Source organism: Emydura macquarii, unplaced genomic scaffold (genome assembly GCF_026122565.2).
Source record: "Emydura macquarii macquarii isolate MOO-44397 ecotype Brisbane River unplaced genomic scaffold, CSIRO-AGI_Emac_v2 contig_3530, whole genome shotgun sequence".
Classification (NCBI taxonomy): Eukaryota; Metazoa; Chordata; order Testudines; family Chelidae; genus Emydura; species Emydura macquarii.
This window is the reverse complement of record NW_027133667.1, coordinates 10,916,208-10,933,325: the sequence shown is the minus strand read 5'-3', so window position 1 is coordinate 10,933,325 and position 17,118 is coordinate 10,916,208. Positions and strand designations below refer to the sequence as shown.

Here is a 17,118-nt window from a genome sequence, read left to right as displayed (position 1 = left end):
TGGCACACCAAGGAGGGTGGGGGGAGAAGTATTTTTACTTCATTTTTTTGACCCCTCCCTCAATCCTGGCCACCTCAGCCACTGACACAAATTAAAGCTATTTCAGAACTTGGATAATTATAAAAATAATTTGGATCAATATGATCAGACTGTTTTTACTTTAGGAACTAGAGCCTCTCCTTCCTGTATCAGGAGTAAAGAAAAGGGGATGGGATGTACCTGGAGCTTCAATAGTAGGATATGGATTCTTCTCTTCATTTTCATTGGGCTGATAATCATCCACATTGATCTGACAGAAACAGAGGGGATAGAGACAAAGCCCTGGTCAGACAGTGCACTGACTTTTCATTCACTCAGAAATCAGAAGTGTTCATAGCACACTGGCTGGTAGGAGACAGCAGACCTTGGTGGTAGGTGGAGACTCTCCATCAGCAGTGATCGATTTCAGCTCAATTTTCTCCTCCTTTGTCTCCTCCTCTACAGCTGGTTTCTCAGTCGCCTGTTTCTTTTCAGGACTAGCAGTTCTAACAATTGAATAGAATAAAAAGCAAACATTTACAAAGGGGAAAAAGTGTTTCCCTTTTAGAAATTTAGTGTAGTGTAGTAAAGAAACGATGATAATCAGCTGGCATCTCCATTCTGCATTCAACATACATGCCAACAGGGTCCTCCTTCCTATCGGCTGGAAAGGCAAAGTCAAGGGCTGTATTCCAACTCCATATAGCATGCCTGTATCTGCAGAGCTTTCTTAGTAATGCATGCACTCATTGTGCATGTGTATGTACATACATGCATGCATACCTAGGAATTTGACCCTAGGCCACCTCTTCACTCGCCCAACCCACACCAGTCACATATACTATATGAATAGTTTTCAACCCATAGGCTATGATCCTGAGTTAGGCTGCCTGCAGATTTTCCTCCATATGGCTTCCAATTTCATGCCAGCAGTTTGATGGCCCTTGCTAATTATTTGTGCTCTGCTTGCTATGCCTGCTCGTAGGCAGGGCGACTAGAACCCTGATCATAGGACTACTCTGCCTGCTGCAAAGGTATCCTAATGAGCATATCATAGCAGCTCTCTTCTCCAAGCCGCCAGAAAGAAGATAGCGGGACAATAAGAAGTAACCTGTGGTGACAGAACACCAAGCTTCCCCACTGCCAGCAGCTGGGAGGGAGGGAGGGAGGGAGAAAGTATGAGTGAAGCTTCACCCTTACCAGGAGTCCTTAGAAGCACTACAGGAACTGGAATGAGGCATGGAGAATGTGGCATCACAAGTGAAAAAGTGGCTGAGAATGTCCCTGATAAACATCAAGCTTTGGGGTGGGGTGGGGATCAGAAAATATTAGGATAGCACAAATGCGGTCACTGTGTTGTCACTTCATACTCCTCCTCCTCCAACGCCATGTTTACTGCTCAAGCCCCACCGCCCTGCATGCCTCTTCTCTGGTTACACTGTCCCAGCCACAGGAGCTAGTGACATGCTTTAAACTGTATACCAGAGGGTATTAATGAGGCAGCTTCCTCCACTGAACATCTCCTCCACAATGCTCCCAGCCCAAGTAGTTCAAGGAACAGTAGCTCAGGGTCTCCCTAACAGTTGGGTTTCCCCACACAGGAGCCCAGCACGTTAATCCTAAAGCCCTCCTTTTGCTCCCTCATTTCAACCACTTTAGTTTTTAAAATTATATGCATATATGGGTTTACCTAGCTAGTTTTTTCCTTTCTTTTTCCTCTTCCTCTTCTTTCTGAGCAGATGTCAAACTCTCAGCATCGGCAAGATTGTCCACAGCAATGGCTAAAAACACATTCAGCAGGATATCTGTTTGTGTATTTCTGTAAAGAAAATGGGCTTGGAAAACTGTAGGCCAGGACATGGAGAACCGTGATCACCTGAAATGCCAGAATGCTCCATGAGCAAGCTGCAATCAGATCTCACACAAATGTTTAGGCCACACACACATACACATTCAACTTCCCCACCCCACCCCGTAAGGGCTAACACAATACACAGTGTTTTCAAAAGTTTCAAACCTCCCTTCCTGAAGTTAGGCCTTTAAATCCATATGTAGGCATCTACTTCTTAGTGGCCTGTTTTTCAAAAAAGCTGAGCACCCCCAAGTCCCACTGAAGATAATGAAAACTGCAAACGGTTTCAACCTTTGAAAAAACAGGTCACTTTTTGTTAAGTGCCTAAATATGTATTCAAGATCCTCATAACATTAGGCACCTGCCTATGAAAATTTCTGCCTATGTTCTTGAATTGAACAACCTCATTAAAGGTCTCCCCACAGACTTGATTGGCCATAATTGACATTACATAGAGCACTGTCATTAGCAGTGTATCTCTAAGGGGACCAAAGTGAAATTCATTATAGCTGAGTGTTGAGGGAATCAGTTGGCAGCTCTGTCAAGTCCCAACATAAGCCCATGCATGTAAGGTATTCAGTACAAAGCAATCACGTTCAAATAACCTGAAGGGCCTGGGTGGACAAGCTAGGAAATTTGGAGCTGTATTCATAGCTCCATCCTTTCCCTTGTGTCTAGGTCAATCACTATTCAGAGCTCCCTATACCACAAAGTTGAATTTCAGCTTCTCTTCTGAATTCCTTGCTGTGGGTTCTTATTACAGCTTAATCCAACATGCAGCCCTTCCAAACCTTACTGGCCTGCAAGGCTGGCTGGTCTTTTCCTCTTCACTGTTTACAGGGAGACCTGAACTGCAGCCTTTTCTAAGACGACAGACTGCCTCCCTCGACCTGGATTGCACCATCTCACTTTGAAGAGAGAGCAGCGCAGGACAATAAAGATTTCAGACACCAGGGTCTGAGAGATCTAAATTATGAAGGTCAAAGGAGTTGGGTTGAGTCTACAAAGTGACTGCATAGAAGAATCAGCATGAAAAATGTATCATCTCTGATGAGAGGGTTATCCATTAGAGGAACACACACTAACCCACAAGGAACTAGTAGCAGACAGGGATTTGGGACAGATCTACAGTCATGTACTTCATGCAAACTCAAATGGAAAGCACAGCTGTGTTTCATATACACAGGACCTTCTGTGCAATGTGCTGAATACCTCTTGGAGCATGCGCTGTGCCCTCAACCCCCATGGAAGCCAATGGGTCCTGCAGGTGCTCAGCACCAGCTCAGGCTCTTAGACAACAGGAGATACAGTTTTTCTATCTGTTATACAAGTAGACTGTAATATATGCAAGGGGAGGATCTCAATCATATTAGTGTATAAATGAGTTAGGGTCTCCCATAAAAATCTAATCTGTAAAACATGCTACTTCTATAGCATTTGTAAATAGTAAACTGTAAATTACATACATATTTGTTTGACATCGGATGAGTAAAAATAACGGAATAAATTAAAGCAAAAAATACACTGCAAATGCGGTAATTAGGTACAGAGATTAATTTCAGGTCAAGGTGGGGACTAAGGTCTGGTGAAAAAAAGGATGATGGAATTAAACCAAAAATATATGTGGCATATTGGGCTGGCTTGGCCTTATCCTGCTCTGACAATTTTTAGATTTTAAAGTCTTAATATCAGTTAAAATTCATTACATGGCATTGATTTTTAGCTGTCAGAAGCCAAAATGCAGAGCCAGATAACCCATAAAGATGACAGTCATGACATTCATATTCTCCTGATACAAAAAGGTATTGTTTTAAATCCAGCCCTGCATGAAGAAAAGGCAGCATCAAAGGATACAATTTCCACAGATGAAGAGGATGATGAAGTAAATACAGACCAACATTCCTGGAAAAGAGGGGCCGCCATAAGCCATGATCCCATCATACATCACCGAATTCCAGTCCTCCCCAGTCAGGATCTAAATGACACATTCCCACCAATAAGGGACACAGTGTTAGATCACACAGCAAACCTGAAAACCCCATGATAACAAAGAAACACCACCCTCTCCTAGAGAAACTCCCCAGCGGACTTGGACTGGCGGATGGATCCAACCAGAAAACAAAAAGGAGCTGAGAGGACCAGTGCTCTGAATGTCCAGATATCCCCATGTGGGCTGACCGCTGAAGCAAGGCAGATATCCAAGCCAGCTCTGTTCAGGTTTCCTGGCCATTTCTATACACGATTCCATGGTGTGCCTGTTTGCATCAGTCAGACTGATGAACCGAGAGTGCTGGAACAGAACGCTCAGCACAGGAATGCAGCACAGTGGAGACAGTCACAGCTATGTATACCTCTGCTTTGCAGGTGGTTTTCACTTCTCCACACCATGAGCACAAGCTAGCTATACCTCTGCTCTTATGTGAACACTTAAAAAGCTGTGCTCAGAATACAGATATTAGATTCCCATTCTGGTTTTCCTGAATCTCTCCAATTCCACTCAGACCCAGCAGCACTTTGTTAAGGCAGAGCACTAATGCAATGTAGTCAGCTTTAGGATGGAGCCTTTGACATGGCAGTGCCCATCCTCTGTCCCCACCAAGTTAGGCAGATCAAGCTTGACCTCTGCTATGGACTGGGAATTCAGCTCAACTCCTAACCTTGGTCACCATCTCAGCAGTTGCAGAACTTGCTGTCACTGATCACCTTCTGCAGCAGACTAATGTAATCTCCAGTCTCATGGAATACCAGTCTGCACAGGAATGATCCCGGCCCTTCTCATCCCGATAGGGGGCACACACAAGCACACTGTCAATTCCTTGCTGGAGCTGTTGTGACCCATACCTGAAACACAGTTAGGAGCGACTGGGGGAAGTTATCGAATGTGCTCCTCCTGGTTTGCATCTCATCAAAGTTAAACTTGCCCCCAAAGAGCTGCATTCCCAGGAGCGAGAAGATGATGATGAAGAGGAAGAGAAGCAGCAACAGGGAAGCGATGGAGCGGACTGAGTTGAGCAGGGAAGCCACTAGGTTACTCAAAGAGTTCCAATACCTAAGGGAGCCAAAGAGAGGCAGTTAAGATTCCTTTCCCAGGGCAGGTGATTACGGACTGCATCAGATATTGTTTCAGGCTGCCTACTGCATATAAACAAGCATTTCCAAACACTCTGTTAAGCAGTGAATCATCCATGTGCTTCCCTGAGATAATGAGACCTACTGCAGTTAATGAGTAATTTTACTACCACACATGTACTCACCCGCCCCCTGCCACACACAGGGACAGAAGATTATTGCAGTGCTCTTAATCTAAGGGGCTGCAAATCTCTTATCAATATACAGTGATTAGTTCTTGCTGCTTCAGTGAGTTACATTCTAACCAACCTCATTACAACACTCACAGCTGGTACAGCAGCCAGAATACCTGACTCCAGAGAATGGCTCTGTAATAACTGACAAGAACAGATGGGGAAACTATTTGGATGCAAATATGAACTTGTCCAAAATCTGGTATGTGTATGTGTGCCTGCGCATGTGCTCAATCTTGGAGGTGAGGCAGCTGAGCTTTCTGTTATTTGGAAGACTGGGGTAGATACTCAGGGCCATCTCCTCCTTCCACACCTTTTTTTCCAAGGGTGTACCTCCATTAACCTCAGCGGAGATACTCCGGATCTGCATTGGTGTGATATCAGATTCAGGCCCTCAACCCCTTTGCATCTATGAAGTGCACACTACTTCTGTTCTTTATATATCAAACCCATTCCATTTCCTCAATACATCCTAAAAGTGCTTATAACCAGTTACAGCGTGACATTTTCTAGTATCACCCTGGTATCTAGGCACCGATTGGATCCTGATGTTAAAAATAGAACTTTTTAAAAAGCTTATGAGACTGGCATAAATTTCATGGACATCACTAAGATAAAGCCCACTTATTGCAATTACTGACAGAAGAATAAACTGTTTGTGACAGTCTGTTCCAAATCCTTTTATATAATGATATAAAATGTTGACTGCTGCTATTAAAACAACTAGTGTTAAATTGATAGGACTGGTAACTCCTCTCCCCACCCAGTGTGTTCATATATCAGTGATGGGGTCAGACTAATGCTCAGAGTGGGGATGTTGCAACCCATTGTACTGTCCATTCAGGACAGCATCTAAATTGCCTGGGGGCTCAGAGTGCCCCAAAGGGAACAGGGAGAAGACAGGCTGTGGCCATAGTTTGCTTTCCCTCTACACCAACCTACAGAACGGCATGGGGGTGGAAACAGGCTGCATTATTTTAGGGGACGCAGAGTGTCAGTTCTGAAGCAGGTTGACTGCCGGACACCTCCCACTCCACTCCAAGCTGTGCTGTGGCCCCTTTTCCCATATAAGTGTCATCCCAACAGCAGCAATTATGGGTCTGACAGCAGATCTGACCTGGAACCTGTCAGCCTTTAATTATTCTCTCTCTCTCTCACACACACACTCACACACGCATGCATGCCCGCCCGCCCACCACAGAGTTGGGTCTCAACAAGTTGCACATCCTCCATAGCATCCAATCCTGATCTGGCAATCTACTTTCTCTCTGTAGGTCCTTCATCCTTTGTTACTCTACTAAAAAATGACTCCCGCTGTTTACCCCCTCATCCAATTCAACACTGGCCACTCCACAGCAGCTGACTAAGGACCCAAATCTTGATCTGGAGGACCTTGAAGGACATCTTCTACACAGGTACAGATGGGATGGGAGCAGGCATCAGCAGCTCTACATCTCCTGTCTTATGATGAGGAAGTCCATTCCTTCTGCTTATGGATCTGGGACCAGAAGAGCATTAAATCCCATGTAAGTAGCATGGAACATTCTCTGAGCATGACAATTTAGATTCTAAGGACACTGTGCATCCCTTGGATGAGCTTTCATTTGAGCTTCTCTAACTGTACGAGGGCACAGCAGAACTGTCCTGTGTTGCTGGAATGCTAATTCTAACCACAGACACACACACACAGAAATATTATATTCATTAGGGGCCCCCCCCCCCCAGCTTTAAATCACTGAAAAAAAGGTTTGAATCAGGTGAATGCCAACAATCTGTGCTCAGGTACCTACCATCTTGATTGATGGTCCAGGGCACTCAGCTAAGAATTGGTAGTCCTGAGTTCAATTCCCTGCTCTACTGCAGACTTTCAATGTCACCTTGGGCAAGTTACTTACTCTCTCTGTGCTTTAGTTCCTTTTCTGTAAAATGGGCATAATAGTACTTCCCTACGTCTGAGGGGCATTATGGGATAAATACAATAAAGACAATGAGGCACCAGATACTATAGTAATGGGGCCATATAGGAGCCTTAAATAGACTGGTATGCAAGAAAATATTAATCCTTGGTTTAACCCCACTGAATCCAACTGGAGTCATATGGTGAAAACCTCATGCATCTCTGAAGATTTACACCTAGAAGGCATTAACATGGAGGTTCTTCCAATATCTACCTATCATTGTTTCACATAAACATTCAAAGAGAGCAGGTGATATTTTCTAATTCCACATTAGCCAAGGAAGAAGATGAGCTAATAGTTGTTTTTAATCTCTAAACGCTATACTTTATTAAATTCCACATATGATCACTAATGGTGAAACTGACACCTATGCAGAGGGCAGCCTATGCATCACTCACGTCCCATTAACCACTTCAAATAGCGTTTAAATGGGATTTAAATGGTGCACAGACCTTGTGCGGGCCCTCTGTACAGGAATGACTTTCACCTCAAATGAACACCATGCTTTCCCTATCATTACAATGAATGGAGAGTTAAAATGCCATTCACCAACTGTTCTAAGAAAACAGGGCAAAAGGAGCTGCTTTCCTTTTTCATAGGAGAGAGAAATGTCAGAGAGGCCCAGTCATTTTGCAAAGCTTGGTAGCCATGTCTGAAGAGTGATGTGTTCCTTTCCTCTGAAGTTCAGCAATCAGTTCAGCTCAAGTGGCTGAGCATCAAAGAGAAATGTTGTGGTTTTCTCCCAGTCTGGCTGCAGTGGTTCAAGGGTGCATTAAAGTTTAACTGCAATTAGAAAGATGGGCTATGCAAAATGACAGAAGTAAGGTAAATCTACTGAAGCTGTGGGCTCATCATCACCAAACTGCCTCAATGTATGTGCAATTAACAGCTCTTCATATATCTGTTCACACTTACTTTTACACTTCGGGAGGAAGAGCAAGTGAAACAGAAAGAGGGCCAAATGGTGTAACTCCATAAACATCAGTGGAGTTACACCAGAGATTAAGCAGTTCCAGAATATCTCTCTGCATATCAACCTCCTCCAGTTCAGATAATTTCAGCTAAGGCACAACTCCTTTAGTTATCAATACAGCAAAGCCCTTAAATGCATGTATAACTTAAAGCATGTGTATAATCTCACTGAGTTGCTTAAAGTTACACACATGCTTAAATGCAATGGTGGATCAGGGCCCAACTGCTTAGCCATTTATCAGGTCAACATTTCTTTATAATTCTTATAGCTGTTTCAGCACTCCAGATTCATTTTCTTATGGAACATTAAATCTTCAAAGTAATTAACAGAGATGATATAGTGCCAAGATGGGTGATGTCTTACCTGTACTCCTGAGAGGATTTAAACACAAGTATGACACCATCAAAAAACTAAACCAGCCAATTGTAAGACAGGTTTGCATAGCGAGGGTTTGTCTTGACTAGGAGCAGGGCTCAAGTTTAAGTCAGCCTTAGTTACTGTGTGCCAGTTAATCTGATTTAAACTCAATCTTTTTCCTAGTGCACATTCAAAGTAAGCCCTTATAGCTTGACTTTAGCTGGTTCAGAAACAAACACAAACCCTGAAGGTCAAAGCCATCCTTGGAGTAACTCAGCTAGCTCAGTGGAGTCACCCAGGAATGGATTTGGCCTGGAGTTTCCAAACATATTGTAATGTATTTTGAACAAGGGCCCTCACAGCCCATTTTCTCCTCTTCTATCATCATATAGCAAAGAAAAAAATGCTATACGTATGACATCACAATTATTTTCCTGACAACAGTCTGTGATGTCATACATACAGATATTTGAATTCCTTTCAGCAGCAAGCATGGAAACCAAGCTGTAAAGGAGAACACCGTTGTTGCTTTCTCCACCTGGACTAAAGGCTTGTCTTCACTTGCCTCGGAGATTCGGCGGCAGTTGACCGGAGTTATACAAACTACGCAAAAAACTTGCGTAACTCCCATCGACTTCTGTGCTTCTGTTCTGCGCACCATCTTCACTGCACTGTGCCACTTGAGAAAGTGGTCTTAATATGTTGATTTCTGGATCGACTGAGTGGGTCTTCACTGATCGCTCAGTTGATCCAGATAAGTTGATCTGACGGTGGTGTCAGTGAAGACATAGCCTAAGAAATTAATTGTGACAGTTTGCACTTCTATAGCATCTCCCACTTGAAGATCTCAAAGCAGTTTACAGCCATTAATGAACTAAGTGTCACGAAACCCCTGTGAGGTAGGCTAGTACTGTTATTATCCCCACTTTTCAAATGGAAGAATTAAGGTACAGAGAAGTGGCCTGCCCAAGACCACACACAGCATCCACTGAACTGCTTGGACTAAAACCCAGGAGTTCTAATTCCCAGTATTGTGTTTTAAAAGTCTCACAACTATCCTTCCCTTTCTTTATACACCTGACTTTTGTGATATCTGCAGTCTCAAAGACACAGTTCTATAGTTTATAGTTAGGAATAACTGGATTAATTTTCAGTTTATATTCAGGAATAAATATAGAGACTTATAAAGCCATCTAGAATAGCTCATGAAGAGACAGTCATTTGACTTCTCTCAGCACAGAAAGATATTCTGCACAACACTGTAAAAATTAGAGAGAACAAAACAAACAGATTATACTGGCTGCTTTCTTAATTTACATCATGAAATAATTCTGATGATTGTTTATAATCTTCCAAGTAATGTTTACTCTTGAAATTCTAACAGTGGTTTCCAAAACTATGGGATATTCATTCAAATGTGTTTTTATTTGCTTCTATGATATATGGAAGAGTATTCATGCTTTTCATATACCCATCTTTGATGCATTGAGAGTTTTTCTACACTTGTTACTTATCATGGAAAATCCACATAAATATATGAAGATTAGGTTGTCGAAAAAATATACCATTGCCATTATATCTTTCATGATTTGTGCCTCTTTTTATACTCTGGATTATCACTGTTTCTATGTCCAATATGTCTGCATGTCAGGCAGAAATATACATTTGACATAAAGCATTACAGTGTCATCCTTTCTGCCTTCTGATCTTTCTGGGATGGTATCTCACTTTACTATCATTTGACTCATGTGGCTTATTCCGTCAGTGTCTATAATGTTAATGACACTAAATCACTACTGTGTTTAGAGCTAAGTGAAGAATGGGAAAACTGGCAGCTGTACTAGAAAGAACACTCAGAAGAAGCAATATTTAAGCCTGAACGCTTAAGTGGGACTTCAGTGGTGCATAGATTTTGTGCTAGGTGCTCTGCATAGGGATCCACCCAAAAATCATGGGGGGGGGGGAGGAGGGGGGAAGACTAATTGAAAACCTAAAATAAATCCAAGAATATTATAATCTGTTAACAAATATTTTAAGAAAGAAAAGGAGGTAAAATCCAATTAATAAACTATTCTTTATGAATTATTCCCTAATTGTGGTATATACATTATGTACAAATTATAGGATAGCCATTTAAGATGACAAATTCATCCATGTAAAACTAAATTTTAGTCCTGTTCAATGATAAAGTTAAGTGTAATCAGTCCTCTTGCTTGCAGGTCCCTGAGTCAAATATCTGTGAGCTGAGGGTCTTGGCATATTTCAGGACTTTCTCCAATTTCCAGATGTAAGGGTCTGAATTCCCTTAAACACTCTCTGGATTTCTAGGGAAAAGGTTCCTGATCTATGTCCTTTTTCACAGAGAATTCTCCTGACTGGATTGTAAATTGTTCCCTCTCTCTGCAGGAGTGCAGAAGAGTCCTGAAAAAACAACTCTTCATCTTCCTAGTATGTTACTTTTTCTATAAAACCTGCTGGTAGGATGACCTGCCTGCATACTGTTAACTCAGGCCTGGGACAAGCACCTTCCTTAGAAACTCAGCCTGAAGCTCACTGAGCCATATCTAATTTAATTTTGTCACCCTTTGCCATTAATCCCAGGGATTCAGAAAGAAAACAAACTCTCCGGATCTGGGCTCTCCACTCCTCCTGGGAGGCTGAATCTAATTGTTTATTTTTGCTAGTTCCTATTCTCTGTGTCTTCAGTTGACTCTTCTAAATAGGCCACCTTCCTTTTGAATAGTCACAGCCTTGTCTTGACCAATGTCTGAGCTGCCTTTATGGTTGTAAACCTCTTTTCAGCCCTTGACATCTGACCTTGAAAGCCATCCACCCCTGGCAGTAAATTGAACCTTAGACACTTCAAAGGTGTTTTTCATTTTTTGGATTCAGAGTAAAATCTAATATTAATCTGGCATCCAAATCAGTTGTTTTTGTCTGCAGCACAGCACTACCATCTTGAACATCTTCCAGATCTGGTCTTGCTTTTCCTGTGCTCTGTGTTTTTATCTCGTTATTCACAGATATCTCCTTCTGGAAGTTTTAAACCATTATAGGGACATTTTCATACCTAAGTCTGCAGGAAAACCCACTGTTTCACTCCCACAAATGAAGCTTTTACAAAGTGCTGACTGGAAGCCCATATGGATGCACCCCTGACCCCTCTGCTCCATCCAGCTACCACTTATATGAAATTGTATGGAGATATTAAATTGGAAGGAGTCAGGAGCTGACATTTCCTGTGACTTCACCTCAAGTTGGCAAAGTCCTGCTAACTCAGGTTTGTGTTCTGAGGTACCTGATTTACAGGAGGGAACAGAATCATTGAATAGAGGCACTATGCCTTTGTGGAGAGGGAGAGAGAGAAAGAAGAAAATGAAGAAAAAAAAAAAAGCTTGAACCTTGAGAAGGTCGGGGAACTCTCAAGTGCTCCTGCCAGTGTGTGGCTCCCCTTCTCTGGGTGGAGGAAGATGGCAGAGTCCTCTGCCTGTGGCTGCTGGGGCTGACACTGTGCTTCTCTCCACAGGGACTGGAGGGGAGGAAGCCTCCAGGGTCCCCTCCTTAGTCTTCCCACTGTTGTGGCAACTGGGGCTAGTAATGGGCTTCTCAATCAACTTTTTTTTCCCACTTAAAGCAACATTTCAGGCCGCCTTGAATCACCATAAAGCAGCAAAAAAAGGGCACAAACCAATTTCTTTTTTCTTTTATAGGGACTCTTAAAAGACCCAGCTTGGTAGATAACCCATTTTTTAATACATTAACCAGCTTAGTTGAAAAGCGCTTTCAACCAGCCTTGCTAATTACCCAGGAGGATAGTTCCCCTTACTTTTCAAATAATTGCCTCCAATCTTTACAGCTCCCCAATCTGCATAGAAAGGGGACCAATTTTCAATGAACCTGTCACTCTGACTTCTCCTATTTCTTCCCTATGAAAGAGCTGATATCTCCATCCCAAAGGCATCCTTACTCTGGCATAAGCAACACAGGCGTTTTAAATCCCCTACTGACAGCGCAGTCTCAAACTGCTCTGCTTTGGCTATGGAGTTTCTGCTCAGCTGTTTCTTGCTCCCTTCCCTTCTCCCACTCCCAAAAAGGTGTCTCTGTTTCTTCTCAGTCATGTGCAGGTGCCTTTAGTTCTCAATTGCACTCCAGAAACCACTGTACTGCCAAAGGTACACACTGCAGATGACTGAGAAGAAACTGGGATGCCCTTTGGAGGAAGAAATGGTTTATAACAAAAAGTAGGTAGGATAGTGGGAGGAATGGAGCTGAAAGAAGATCAATGATTTGGATACATGCATGTGCGGAAGAGACATCAAGTACCATATTTGCCTACAATGCTAGAGCCCCTAGAGTTGTCCCTGCTTCATCCCCAAAATTGGCATGCATGAAAAACAGAAGTACCTTGTGATTTTAAATATTCTCAGGAGTCGGACACATCTCAACACCGAGATGCCCAGAGGTGACATGATCTTGGTCTCCACCAGGATGGTCTCCAGGATTCCTCCACAAACAATAAAGCAGTCAAAGCGGTTGAAGAGAGACACAAAGTAGGCCTGGAGACCTAGGCTGTACATCTTCAGCAGCATCTCTGCTGTGAAAAGAGCTAGCAGCACCTTATTGGCAGTGTCTCATGAAAAAACAGATAGACAATAATTATTATAATTTAACCCAAAATCACCACCACCACCAAAAATCCCACCCACTACTACCAGCTCAGGTCAGAGTGAAATGAGAGAGGACTAAGCATGCAGCCAAAGAAGTGGGCCTACGTGTGGACAATCCATGCATGAAAATGTTTTGCATGGAAGTCCTGGTTTCAATCACAACACTTCCCACATGCATGTACTACACAGCTGTACAACCTCCTTGACAGGGACTGTGCTTTCCAATGCACAACCTCCTGTCACACTTGTCATTTTCCGATGTATAGGTTACAGCTATTGGCTGCCATGATATCTGCTGTTGTTTAATTCAGCCTTTCAGCCGCTCCCATTTCCACTGAGGATTCAGCTGCTTATTTCTTAGACTAAAGGAAACTTCATGAATCATTCTTACCACCTCACCTCCCTTGTAACCAGAATGTATCACAAATGCCATTCAGGTGACAAGCCGGGGAACTTACAGCCCTGAGAATCTACTCTTAAACTGACAGCCCAAGTGCTGCACACACAGATACAAGTAAGTTCCATCTGTGTGACCTCACCTGAATCTAAAGGAACACTCTAGCTGGTAGACAGCAGGGTCCTAACAGCTATACCCTAAGTGTTCTCTGAGGCCTCTCATAATGCAGTCATGTATTTGAGATACAGTCTAAAATCCTCTGCAAATAGGGGACTGTATTTGTATCTGTTTGTAGTTGAAGAATAGGATTTCAAATACTGGGTCATCAGACCTCATTAACTCTTTCTCTCTCTTTCTCCATCTCTGCAAACTTGTTTGTCACTTACTGGTTACAAGGACAGCAAGCAGAACCAACTGTCTCATCTCACCTTGGACCTCAGTGAGCCAGTCTGGCTGGTTGTAGTGTTCAGAGGCAATGGTAAGGGTGTTGAGAAACACAAGGAAGATCACCAGCCAGTAGAAAATATTGGACTTGACAGCAGCTCGGCACTTCCTTCTGCAGAACCTGTTCCACCGGCGCCAGTAGCGGCTTAAAAAAGGAGAAAGAAAAAGGGATGAAGAAATGGAGATGTGTAGGCCATTGCAAATCCCTTAGTTAAACCCTTCTGCTATCATTCAGGTGGATTATGGATTCTGAAGTGAGGACAGTGAAAGGCTTTTAAATCTATACTGGGAGGGAGCCTCCACTACTGCTCAGGGTGACTACAGCTATCAGAACAAAACATGGTTCTAAACAAAGTCCAAAGGTTCTTTGGTGGACGAGCCCTTCGAGCCAATATGCCTTGGTGAGAGGAGGGATGGGCTGACCAGAAAGAAAAGGCTCCTCGAGATTTCTTGTTTTCCACATAAATAGTAAGCTTTTCTTTACTGAATAACCGTAAGGCTGGTCATGGGTCAGATCCACTGCCCACTGAAGTCAATGGAAAGTTTTTCATTGCCTACTGTGGGCCTGGAATCAGGCCCCTGGAGAGTTGCTGTGTGCCTGTGACTCTCAGCGAAGAGTGGGACTTTCAAGTGCTCAGCACCTATCAGGATCAGGCCCAATGCAACAACTAACTCTGAACTGAAAACAATGTCAAAAAACTCTATTTTCTTTGAGATCCCTAGGGGACCTCAACATGTCTCCCTTGTGTATGATGATAAGGATGCCATTTGCTAATAAACAGTACCCCTTTAAATTATGCCTTCCATGAACATAGCCCCTCATAAGTGTCACACTGATTTCTGAGGGTAATTACTAACCACAGAAGGTATTTAAAGCTAATTATACACCTCCTACTCTTCAGAATTTAACTTGCTTAGCAACCAGTTTCCAGGCAACACTTGCCACTGTATAATAAATCTAATAGATAGATAGATTTTGTCTATCTATCTATCTATATTACATGACAAAGTGGAATGGGAACTTTCCTTGGCTAGACCTGTCGCTCTCATTCCCTGTCCAGTGATAAGCAGTGACCACGTGCTAGGTCAGAGTTCAGCACCTAAACATAGTAAAGCCAGATGATGCAAATACTCTACAACTGTGTAAGAATCTTACAGCAAAATTTTATCAGGTACTCAGCTATCTTTGTTAGCCAGGTAAACTACAAAGAATTTTTCTATGAAACACAACTAGATTATGTGTGTTCAAGTGGTGGAGATTGTTATTTTAGAGAAGTGTTATCTTTTAAAATTGAGAAAATCATTGTAGTGCTTGGGTGATGGAATTAGTTTTAAATCATCAGGAATAAGTGTGTGAGGATCAAATAGGATTAATGCTGTGGGCTCATTTTCAAGTCTTCATCTAGGCCAAAATGTAGGAGGAAGAAAACAGCAGTTTTCCTGTCCCAAGTACTGAGGAAGCCAAAGCATTTTTATAGTATTCTAGTGTTAGAAGTTTTGCTGGGCTTAGAATTCAAAGTCATGAAGCCAATATAGGTCTCTCTCCCATATGTGAAGTGGACTGGAAACCTTTTTCACAATGAACAAGTATATAAAAGTATGATGGAGTTAATTCTGCCAGTGGAAGTATATGTCTGATCAGCCCAGGACTGTCACACATTTCTAAAAGCTGATAAATTACTGAGAATCAAACACCCCGTAAGGAAACTCTGTGGATCCTGCTACAAAAGGGTAAAATATTCCAGCTCTGTCCAGTGGTGGGATGGACATGGAATTCGACATGGAATCCCCATCACTTTGAGACATTTACAACTAAAGAGAACAGAACATTAGAAAATGCTGTGGAAAACATGCTCCTTGGATGGCCTTTCAGTGGAATGAATATAAGCTGATGCTCTAACTGGTCTATCTCCAGCGACAGTAATTTTATGACTTAAAATGTCCAGTATTACCAATTGGGAAGCTTTGAGCAGCTGAGCCAACACGTCAGCAAATGTGAAATTCTGAGATAAGTGTCACCTCTAACCCATGGACCTTATTCCAGTCTAATATTAAGTAAAACGGCCACTGATTTCAGTGAATAATTGACTAAAATCTATCAAATTTGGGAATGTCTTAGAGTTATCAGTGTGCCACGGTAACAGCGACAGATCATTTTAAAAGGTGGGATACAAAACCAGTGGAATGACAGAATAATACACAATTATATTTTACTCACCTAAACTTAGATTTAGAGATCCGATGCCTGAAAGATAAAAGTTACTGTTAGTGTCTCTAAAACAACTCTACACTCTAGACCTCCATGAGAACACCAATAGAAAGAAATAAGAGTAAGCCCATGGATTCCCAGTGCATACGTTTCTCCCCTTAGAACAATGTAATTCAATCCAACACCCTGCGGGTTGCCCTGGCAGAAGAAAAGTGCAGTCTTGTTGGTAAAATGAGGGAGAATGGTGCCATGTGAACTTGAGGATTCTGTCATCTATAATATGCCCAATGATATAGCCCTTCTGTTATCTAAGAGGTCATTCTGATGCCAAAGATTACCATAACTCTGTTACCAAATGTCTTATACAAACATGGCCATCTTCTTTTTGTCATTGCAGAGTTAGATTCCTCTGGAGTTTACTTTTGTATGAAATAACTGTATGTTAATATATAAATATTAATGCTTTGCCTTTATGTAGCACCTTTCATCTGAGGATCTCGAAACACTTTACAAAGGATGTTGATGGTAAATATCATCTCAATTCTATTGAAACCAAGGTACAAATGCTTATGACCAACAACTTCAAATTTGGGTGCCTACAGTCACATGTAGTCATGTAAATTAAAGTGGCCTGATTTACAAAGACACTGAGCACCCACAGTTTCCACTGACTTCAGTGGGATTTGTGGGTGCTCAGCACCTTTGAAAATCAGATCATTTTCATTCTAAATAGGTATTTTAGTGTCTAATTTGAGGCACCCAAGTTTAATGATCTAGATGACTTACTCAACATCATATAGCAAGTCAGCAGGCAAAGCCAAGAATAGATTCCCAGTCCTCTTCTCTATTCACTACATCTCTCTGATGTTATATATTATCACATAGCACCATTATGCTCTGTCTGTCTCCGTGTATGTATCTCTACATACACATACACGCGC

General features: G+C 42.3%; 1 protein-coding gene across 9 annotated transcripts in view; it reads right to left on the bottom strand.

The window, feature by feature from the left end:
* The window catches only part of CACNA1C (calcium voltage-gated channel subunit alpha1 C), a 648,228-nt gene that overhangs the window by 120,861 nt on the left and 510,249 nt on the right, over positions 1-17,118 (bottom strand). For all 9 annotated transcript variants that reach the window (XM_067536222.1, XM_067536225.1, XM_067536223.1 and 6 more), the window contains 8 exons: positions 16,187-16,213; positions 13,953-14,113; positions 12,865-13,090; positions 4,712-4,919; positions 3,725-3,845; positions 1,709-1,823; positions 404-524; positions 220-289 (listed from right to left, as the gene is read on the bottom strand). In XM_067536222.1, coding sequence (XP_067392323.1) covers positions 220-289; positions 404-524; positions 1,709-1,823; positions 3,725-3,845; positions 4,712-4,919; positions 12,865-13,090; positions 13,953-14,113; positions 16,187-16,213 — 1,049 coding nt within the window. The remainder of the gene's footprint in view (positions 1-219; positions 290-403; positions 525-1,708; positions 1,824-3,724; positions 3,846-4,711; positions 4,920-12,864; positions 13,091-13,952; positions 14,114-16,186; positions 16,214-17,118) is intronic.